General features: G+C 35.4%; 1 protein-coding gene across 3 annotated transcripts; it reads left to right on the top strand.

The window, feature by feature from the left end:
* Positions 1–636: 636 nt before the first annotated feature.
* Positions 637–8,791, top strand: LOC126857807 (membrane-associated guanylate kinase, WW and PDZ domain-containing protein 1-like). Of its 3 annotated transcripts, none has more exons than XM_050607561.1 (11): positions 637–1,001; positions 3,144–3,221; positions 3,299–3,518; positions 3,857–4,260; positions 4,355–4,543; positions 4,627–5,758; positions 5,921–6,056; positions 6,176–6,718; positions 6,835–7,005; positions 7,085–7,219; positions 8,193–8,791. In XM_050607561.1, exons 2-11 carry the CDS (start codon positions 3,173–3,175, stop codon positions 8,346–8,348), a joined length of 3,135 nt encoding a protein of 1,044 aa, XP_050463518.1. In that variant the 5' UTR covers positions 637–1,001; positions 3,144–3,172; the 3' UTR covers positions 8,349–8,791. The 3 variants fall into 3 exon arrangements, with proteins under 3 accessions (XP_050463518.1, XP_050463519.1, XP_050463520.1); XM_050607562.1 differs by having other exon boundaries at positions 638–1,001; positions 6,179–6,718; XM_050607563.1 differs by having other exon boundaries at positions 638–1,001; positions 7,695–8,330.
* Positions 8,792–10,469: the final 1,678 nt, after the last annotated feature.

Here is a 10,469-nt window from a genome sequence, read left to right on the forward strand (position 1 = left end):
TCTAATATAGAGTCAAGTATATTACTCGCTATACGCTATTCTATATTATTTCGAGTGAAGCAAATTTAATCGCTTTAAAATGATTAATATAACATCATAACACATTACAAATTCCGTCCTGGGTACTAGAAATATTTTGATTATTAGATTAAATATATCAATAAAATAAATCAGAGCAAAGAATCTTGTGCTTTAAAGTCAAAATAGCGTCAGATTGGATGTACTTCATATTATTTGTATTAATATATTATTTGTATTAATCAGAATTCAAAACCTCTTATTTTTTTATTGAATGTAATATACAAGATGTTTATAAAAACTTGGACAAAGAGTGTATTCCACGTTAAAATAATAAAAAAAAAAATTTATATAAACTTATAATCAAATATGATAACGAGATGCTGGCTTTATTCCTAATTTTTAATTTATTAGTTTTAATCTATTCCATTCTCTTATTCGAAAGTAAAATAATTCCAAATTGCTCTTTTTAATATTTATTTCTATTCCTAATATTTTTCCCATTGTGCGTAGGGCACAATATAAGAATGATCAAACCTTGCTTCATTCGAAAACGCTATTACGCACGGATGCTGCGCGCCGATTTCAAATTTCCCGCGCTGACGCGGTCACGTGGCTCCGATCGCGTGAGCTGCTGCGGCGACGTACGGCAGTGGCAGTCGGTTAAATGCCTCTGCCTCCGAATGCCTCGTACGCACGTACAGTACATACATCTGTTGTGCGAGCGGCGCGGTGCGCCGTGGTCCTAATGTAGTCGATGTTGTACGAGCGAGTGGTGTGTGCGCGCGTTCTCTCTCTCTCTCTCTCTTTCTCTACCTGTCACGAGCGACCGCGCTATCATCGCCCCGTTGGGCGATGAGAGTTTTCGCGATCCGCGAGTGATTGAAAGCCGACGGATATTACCCGCCTGTCTGCCCACATCGCCACTGGGATCATGACGGTTACGTGTGCTGGCGAACGCGTCATCATGCAAGGAACGCAACGTGAGTAATAATCCCGTCCCTTACGTCGTAGAGCCGCGAGAGAAAACGCAGGAAAAGCGCACGCCATGCATACGCGCATCTCTCTCTCTCTCTCTCTCTCTCTCTCTCTCTCTCTTTTTCTGCTTCTTGAATTGCTCACTTTCCATCTCTCTCTATGACAAACATCCAGTATCTCGAGATTTTCCCTTACAACGGTCCGCCGTCGATGCATCATTTTGTAGCCTATAATAACGGTCACGAAAATGCGATCGAGCATCTTGAATGCGAATCGGGAGGAAAAAACGCGAGATCGCGTGCCATTGTTTCCATCGTTCGGATTGTGCATGTGCCTGGCCACGTCGATGCGGGAGTACCATGAGGAAGAGAAAACAAGAAAGAGAGAGAGAAAGAGCGATGTGAAGCCGCCTCCCGCATAGCATTATTTACGTTACGTACGGCTAGAAAGCTGCATCCGACAAGCCTTTTTTCTCTGCAGCTCCGTTCTCTCTCTCTCTCTCTCTCTCTCTGAAACCTGCGAAGCCACGCGCTCACTTAAATGCAGGAAGCGCAGGAGAAGACAGCTGAAACGAATACCGGACGAGCGTTCCGATTAGATCCTCGTCTCGCGTACGCCTCGTTTCTTTCCCTTCCCTGCTCCTTCGCATGAAATTGTAGAAAGTACTCTAGGAAAGTACTCCAGACTCCGAGACGAATGGACCTAATGACGCGAGTCATATGTAAACGGTCGCGCGCGCCGCGCACGGGTGAATGCATTCGTAAGAATGCATTCAACGTTCGTGCGGCCCGTCCGCGCCGTGCGCGTTTTACCCTCTCTCTTTCTCTCCCTCTCCTCCCCCCCCTCTCTCTCTCTCTCTCTTTTTCAGCTCCTCTCTCACCTCCGCGATCTCTCGCACTGGCGTTCCTCTTACCTCGCTTTATGTAATTGCGCTCGCGGACACCTGTCCGTCTCTCTCGAGTCTCTCGTCGTTCAACGAGATTGCAAGCGATTAAAAAATTTGTCGAAACAAGAGCAGGATGGGGGGGGGAGGTTCGGGTTTCAAAGAAAGATCCGTTCGTTTCGATCGTATCTTTCGCATTCTTCTGTCTTTCTTTCTCCGCTGCAACTCTGAAATCTGGATGCACTGGCTATCTCTCATTTTAATATGCGGCGAGCGGAACAAAACGTGTGCAGGGACAGGCTACATTATTGAAGACGCGACTTATTGTTAGAGAGAAAACAGACGCGGTCCTGAATTAAGTCGTTTCATTTTTGTGTTCTCGCGTCTTTTCATTCTAAGCTGTCAGAGCTACAACACCGGCGAGCGAGATCGCAAGTCCGTGACGCGCGCAACGTGATATATCATGGGTGTATGATACATGCATGCACGGCACGGCTGTTGTGCCTCGTAATGACGAGATTCTTCTTAATTACGCGACGCGTTGGACGATTGTTACGTGTGTTTTTTTGTATAATGTACAGGGTGTCTCAAAAGTGGAGGTCGATCGCTCGGGTTTTGTATTTATTTTATTTATTTTTTTGTATTTATTTATTTTTTATTTTATTTGTATTGTTTTTTATTGTTTTTCTTAAATCCTGAGTAATGTGAGATTGATCCAAAAAAAAAAAGTTGGTATGCATATAGATCCGGAAATGCATTGTTTTCTAGTTATTGTCATTTTTATGTTGAACTTTTAAATTGCTTTGAATTTTTTTATTAAAATTGAAAGAAGAGATCTTTTTTATGAATTTTATAATGTAATGTAAGTTGTGGGCTGCTTTAGCACTATCTAAGATAAAAAAAGACCACGATAAAAAAAATACAAGTAAAATAAAAAAAATAAGTAAATAGAAAAAAATTAATAAAATAAATAAATACAAAACTCGAGCGATCATCAAGCGATTGATCTCTACTTTTAAAACACCCTGTGTATATAAGAGCGCGATTATTGCGTGGAGAACATGACAGCGTAGATTTATTGATCGAAAATGTATTTTTCTTTTTCAACAACTTCAACAAATATTGATCCGAGTTTGAATAATGCATTTGATATTTGAATCTTTTCATAAATTTATTAATCTTGAAATAAATTTTCTGTGCTTGAAATATTAATGTATTTCTCCATCAATATTTAAATATTCATGCATCGTAAATTTTTATTCAGGATTGTAAGACAAACGTGAAGGCTTCGAGATGGCTAGCAAAACTGACGACGCAGCGTCTATCGACAATCCTAATGATGGTACAGTAATCATTTTCGAAGTACTGAAGTAACAAAAAGTTGCGAAATTTTTCACGTGAAAATACTTCATGTTAAAGGGGAGAGTCTTGATAAAGAAATATTGATGATCGGTGAAAACGAGGGAGCAAGAATTCCACCGACGTATTTGTATAATACGGGATCGGAACAAAGTACAGGAACCTCCGACCAAGAACAAACCATTCGAAATCGTACTCCAGCCAACGAGGATCAATTAGGTCCGTTACCAACTAATTGGGAGAAGGCGTACACGGACACAGGAGAAGTTTATTTTATAGAGTATGTATACATATTTATATACATATATTGCTATTGTATACTTTATATTATATAGATAATAAGAAGAATAAAAAAATAAGTAATTCTTATGAATAATCTTGATAAACTCTTCTTATTTTGTGTATATTAATTGTATTAATATTTATAAGAATTACAGATATATCCCATTAATATATATTAATATATATATATATATATATATATATATATAGTACAAAAACATGCTCATGTGTACGCAATATAATTTTTTTAAATATTAATATTGTCTTTTATTTTTATTATTTATTTATTTTTGTCCCGATTAAAATATAAAAATATTTTTATAAATTATATCACAGCCACAACACGGGCACATCTCATTGGCTAGATCCACGTCTGTCGAAATTTCAAAAGAGATCTTTGGAAGAATGTCTCGATGACGAATTACCCTACGGTTGGGAAAAAATCGACGACACTCTTTACGGTACATATTTTATCGATCACGTAAATCGTAGAACACAATACGAAAATCCGGTCTTGCAAGCGAAGAGAGCGCAACAGAACATGCTCGAGAGGAAGAGTCCCAACTTCACCAGAAATCCCGACAAACTCAAAGGTCAGAGGATACGTACTGCCTTGATAAAGAGTTCACGGGGCTTGGGATTTACCATTGTCGGTGGTGATGACACCGTGGAAGAATTTCTGCAAATTAAAAGCGTCGTGCCAAACGGTCCAGCATGGTTGGATGGGAAACTACAAACCGGTAATTTTTTTTCTAGATACCGCTAAAATTCTCAAGCGCGTGATTCACTTCCGCTTCCGTGCTTCTGTCTTCACAATTGTATTTATTATTTCAGGAGACGTGTTAGTATATGTTAATGACACCTGCGTGCTAGGATTTACCCATAACGAAATGGTGAATGTATTCAAGTCTATCGGTAGCGGCGAAACAGTAAGTTTGGAAGTGTGTCGAGGTTATCCGTTGCCTTTCGACCCCAACGATCCTAATACGGAAGTGGTAACAACGATCGCCGTCAATGCGCCAGGTAAAGCAAGAGCTAAGAATAATTAATAAATTTTTTTCATCGAAGAATTAAATACTATTAACTCTGATCTTTTCTTTTAACAGAAGATCCCGCGATGTACATGGATCTAAACTCGTCTCTTCAAGATAATGGACGTTTCAATTTTCTGGATTCCACATTCTTGCCAGTGCACAATCTTCAAAACGGCGAGAATCTTGCCACAACGTCGGTTAATTCGATGCCCGATCTCTGCATTTCGGATAAAATCAACACGATTAAGAGACCGAACAGCACAGACATTCTGCTATCAGAGAGCAGCGATTTGAACGACTGTAAAAACTCGCCGGTGTCTTCCAAGCCGGAATTTCTCAGCATTGCTATCGTGAAGGGAGCTATGGGATTTGGATTTACGATAGCAGATTCTGCCCACGGTCAGAAAGTCAAGAAGATCTTGGATCGTCAACGTTGCAAGAATTTAATGGAGGGCGATATACTGGTTAATATAAATGAGATCAATGTCAGAAATATGTGCCACTCGGAAGTAGTGCAAGTATTGAAGAATTGCCCCCGCAACGAGGAGGCTTTGATACACGTTCAACGAACGACAACAAAGTCGACGAAAGAGAAGAAAGAGAAGAATATGCAAGACTTTTTCAGAAGTAAGACGCCCACCGCAGATATTTATAGCACTCAATCAAAGACGATAATACCTAGTAGACCAAAAACGCCCTTGATCGACACCAGGACTCATCCTAAATCTCCAACTAGCGCGAGCAGATCGAACTGGAATGACGAGCAGGGAGAGAACGAATTGAATCCGCTAGATAATCATTATAAATATGCTGATTATTCACACGGAATGTATTACTCGGATCCGTACAAAGCCAACATCACGGCCAACTTGACAGACAATTTCACGGTGATGAATCTCGACGACGATTCCGTTAGGAATGTGTCGAAACGCGACTGGATTGCAAATGATAAATTGAATATCAACAATGATGTATATTCCATCGACATCTCGCATCACGACAATATGCTCAAGCAAAATGGATATTTGCATTCCGATTATTACAAGGATGTTTATCCTGTTCAATCGCATTCCCAATATAACGAGGATTATAGTATGTATTCCATTGGACAGGAGCAAAACGTTGATACCGGTGAAATCTGGGATAAGAGAAAAGAAACAACCAGTTTTGAACACGAACAGCCACATTCCAGTTCTATACCTCGGTACGTATATTGTTTCATCATTCGTATTATAATCATTTAGATAGGTAAAATATATGTTTGAAGATCGTTAAATATATTCCAAAAACTACATACATAAAAATAAATAAATATTTATTATTATATATTATATTAAATTCATTTTATTCATGATATTAATTATAGGTATCCTCAATACCCAAGCGAATTGGTCTGTCCAATGGTTCCTGATATAGAATGGATAGAAACTCTAGTAACTTTAGTCAGACAAGATACTGGATTTGGATTCAGAATAGTGGGTGGTACAGAAGAAGGATCTCAGGTTGGTTTTTTAATGATCCATATTAATCCTTATGATATTTTTAAAGATCTTATTTTCATGCATTGCAAAAGCCATCACAGCACTAATGAAAGCAGAAACGTTAAAAATATCACGGCCAGCAGGTTTCGGTGGGTCATATAGTTCCCGGTGGAGCGGCCGATCTTGATAGCAGACTCAATACTGGCGATCTAATCATGTCCGTCGACGGGGAAAGCGTCATGAATTCTTCTCATCATCACGTGGTGCAGTTAATGATAGCAGCGGCGCAAAACGGACGAGTAACTCTAGGAATACGACGTCGAATCAATACGCAGGAACATCTTCAAGAAAATCTTCAATCCTCTTACAGTCGGCAGATGAATCTTCAGTATCCATATGATGTTACCGTCACTCGAATGGAGAATGAAGGATTCGGTTTTGTGATAATCTCGTCCGTTAATAAAGCCGGCTCCACGATTGGCAGGATAATTGAAGGCTCGCCCGCTGAAAGATGCGGGAGATTAAACGTCGGAGATCATATTCTCGCTGTCAATCACATCGATATTACGAATGTTTGCCATAAGGACATTGTCAATTTAATCAAAGATTCTGGTTATTCTGTTACATTGACGATTGGATATCCGCTTGATGATTGCTGTAGCAATACATCTCTTTCTCAAAAGGTAAGCTGTCTTGACTTTGTAATTTAGCAAAATATACAAATATGAAAAAATAATATTTTTTTATTTACCATTATAATAGAGTGAATAATCATAGATTATTTAATTTTTTTTTGCAGGATGAACTTACAGGAGACGGAGATGGGGGCCAGTATCATGCTGTAGAACTTACTCGGGGTACCCGAGGTTTTGGCTTCAGCATACGAGGTGGTCGCGAGTTTCAAAACATGCCGTTATTTGTCTTACAGATCGCTGAGAATGGACCAGCGTCTATTGACAATCGGCTTAGAGTAAGTAATTCCATTATATCAAAAGATTATAAATATAAGCTATAAATATATTATAAGCAAATCTATATATTACTTTTAGGTTGGAGATCAGATAATCGAGATAAACGGTATTAATACCAAAAACATGACGCATACAGAAGCGATTGAAATTATACGTAACGGTGGACCATCTGTTCGTCTGTTAGTACGACGTGGCTGCCAAATGCCTTCAGTGGTAGGTGCTCCTCCGCATCTCTACGATATGAATATATAGACAATTAACCTTTTGATAATAACATATTAATTTTAACTTAACGACATTTTTTCCCTTCTTTTGATGATACTAATGCTAACATTAGTATTACATAGAATTTTTTTGATGATCTGGAAGACAGAGAGCTTCAGGGTATATAACATTAGGTACTATGCTAAGTGGAAAAAAAAAATCGAAGACAATACAAGAAAAAAAGAATCTCGGATAGATAATTCCAATTGCTGTAATAATTCGATATTATAATGAAAATAGTAATATGTTTGATATCGATATATCAATGAGAAGGATATATTATATCGCATAAATTCTTACAAAGTCTTATGCAATTCCTAAATCGATAGAAATAAAATACGAGAGGCATATTATTTGTGAAAATTATACTATTACTCTCATTTTTACAATTAATATATTGTGTGATATTTTTACTTGTTTTCAGTGATGTAGTCATGGACTTAATGTAAATTTTGTCATGAACGAAAATGTCTACTTGATTTTGTTTAAAAATAGCACTAAGCTAAATTTAATAACACCAAATGATGACTTTCAAAGATAAGTAATGCGCGGCAACGATAAAAAAATTTCTTTAATTATTGTGCATGCAGATAAATGTCTTAAATATTCTCTAGTGAGAGAAATGATATTTGATAAGGAACACACAGATGACTTTTTTTCTTGCAGCTATCATTACGCAGCTTGCAAAAGTTTTAATATAAGGACAATCGTACTTGCTCATCCTAACAAAATTAGGCTGGTGCTAACCTAGTTTTTTTTTTATTGCTCTAATTGCAGAGTAAATGTAATTCATCCTAACATGTGTGATAGCTTTGAAAGTATTGTGCCTTGTTACACGTGTGTTCCATATTTAATGAAAATTATTAAGCAAATATCACAGCCTTCAAAAGTGATTATAAACGTACATTGAAATTCATTATAGAGTAATCTCACAATCGACCAAATAAGTATTCGACCGAACGATGAGGGCAAGCATTTATCGAAATTACCCGAGAGGGGTGTGCCCTCCAAAAAACGTCAGAAAGTTCGATTTTCCATTTCATTGAACTGCTGTTCATCCAAAAATAGATACTCTTAAGCGCTTTTAGACGTGTTTTTACATCTCTCGCGAATTGTATGAAATAAGTTAATATCTTATAAGAACAATAAAGTTTATTTTACGGAGAGAGTAATCCTTTCAGAATGCATTTACTCGGAAACGCTTTTAAGCGTAGACTGCTGTAATTTTTTTTTTAAAGAAAAATTATTAATTTATACAAAAATGTGAATATAGTATAAATCATGAATGATTTATACTAGCATATAGAGATGTATGTAAAATGGCATAGAGTGTGTAAAGTGTCAAGAGTATAAAATTGCAAGTACTATCTATTTATTAATGCAAGTAGCATTGATATAAAGAATCTCAGAATATGATATGTTATATAGAAACATAACACAAGGGACAGTTGTATATCCATATGCTGTCGAGGTGATATTGTAGACTGGCAATTATATCTATATATATATATATATATATATATATATATATATATATATATATATAAATTTATTATCTGCTCTTCTCAACAATGTTTCAAACATAGACTTTTAAAACTTAGACTCCTATCATAAATACCATTTTGTGAACTTTTTTTATATAGTGACTTAATTGTGGCCTTGATGATGATATTACGCTTTTTGGCAAAAAGTATACAAAAAAGAATTAACAATTATTTAATTATTTTTATCTGATTCTATTGTTTTGAATTACTATCAAGATTTTATTCTATCATTATCTTATTTTCTCTTTTTCCTAAATATTTATTACCACTTATATGAAATGTACATGTATGTCAGTAATTAAAATTAAGGACTCGTACAACCAAAGAAGTAAATGCACTTATCAGCCATTTTGTTTTGAGGTACAGTGTGTGATGGGAGATCAATATTAACAAATTTATTATTATTATAATTACTTAATCAATCTTCTCTTTTTCGAGCGATGAACGGAGCAAAATTATAATGGAGAAGAAATTTAATAAAAAATTTCTTCTTCGTTCTTCCTGTCTTTTTTCGATATTTATGAAAGAGAACAACATATATATTTTTTTACTTGTAAAGTAAATGAGAGATTGTAGAGATTGTCTAGCAAGATGTACTGCGACAAAAAAAGGAAAGGTAAATACTAGATTATATTTCTAGATCTCAGGATTGGGGTGTATAAGAAAAAAAGAACGCGACGTACTGTATACGTATGTATATGAATGTATATATTATATACACATATACATATATATGTATATTTATAAATGATATGTTTATCATTATATATATATATATATATATATATATATATATATATATATATATATAACTTAAACGAACAATTAAACAATGTATAGGTGATAAGCAACAGCAAACGCATTTAATCGGATCATATAGTATCCATTTTATATATAGATTTATAATCATCGCGTTTATTTTTTATAATTATATATATATATAAAATATTTGTATAGCATGTAGGATATAATAAGTTTAATATAAATGTGTACATATTTGTTTTTCTAAAAGATAATGTTGATAATTTATAAGGCTACTATAAGAAGCAATAACGCGTCAATCATTGTTTTCCCGGTTCGAAATTTATTTGCCGAAAAATCCGAGTCTTCTTTACTACTCGTTTTAGCTTTACTCTTGCCAAAACTGCAGGTACATTGTACTTTTCGTATTTTCTAACGCGATATACCATGAGTTATAGACTATTTCTCGCAAATATATGCATTTATATTGAATAATTTAAGGATTAATTGAAAAAAGCACTGCAGTGTTTCTACGAACATTGTTTATTGTCTCGAGTAGTAAAGATAGCACTATTCATTAAGATTTAATCGCACGTATAAAAATTATTTTATATATATACATTGTACGATTGATACAAGTTAACTGGATCGAACAGGTTTTTTTGACGAGCTTCATATATTTATTGTATAATTCACACATATGTAAACTGAATTTTCTCTGTATATGTCCGTTACATTTTTAATAATCGTCGTTGAGTAATCCGAAGTAAAAAAAAAACTGATATTGTTACTAAGTGAGTATAATATACTACCAATTATATATATTGTTGTTGAAATATACTGAGATAAAATAAATGCTACTTCTCAAAAAATTAAAAAAAAAATATATATATATATATAATCAAGAAAGCATA

The sequence above is a fragment of the Cataglyphis hispanica genome, chromosome 23, assembly GCF_021464435.1.
Source record: "Cataglyphis hispanica isolate Lineage 1 chromosome 23, ULB_Chis1_1.0, whole genome shotgun sequence".
In the NCBI taxonomy this organism is placed as follows: domain Eukaryota; kingdom Metazoa; phylum Arthropoda; class Insecta; order Hymenoptera; family Formicidae; genus Cataglyphis; species Cataglyphis hispanica.

Excerpts from the sequence above, each read along its gene's own strand:
- LOC126857807 (XM_050607561.1), top strand. The coding sequence starts at position 3,173 with ATGGCTAGCAAAACTGACGACGCAGCGTCTATCGACAATCCTAATGAT. Across the intron at positions 5,759-5,920 it reads CATTCCAGTTCTATACCTCG|GTATCCTCAATACCCAAGCG; the intron begins GTACGTATATTG and ends TATTAATTATAG. Across the intron at positions 6,057-6,175 it reads GTACAGAAGAAGGATCTCAG|CAGGTTTCGGTGGGTCATAT; the intron begins GTTGGTTTTTTA and ends TATCACGGCCAG.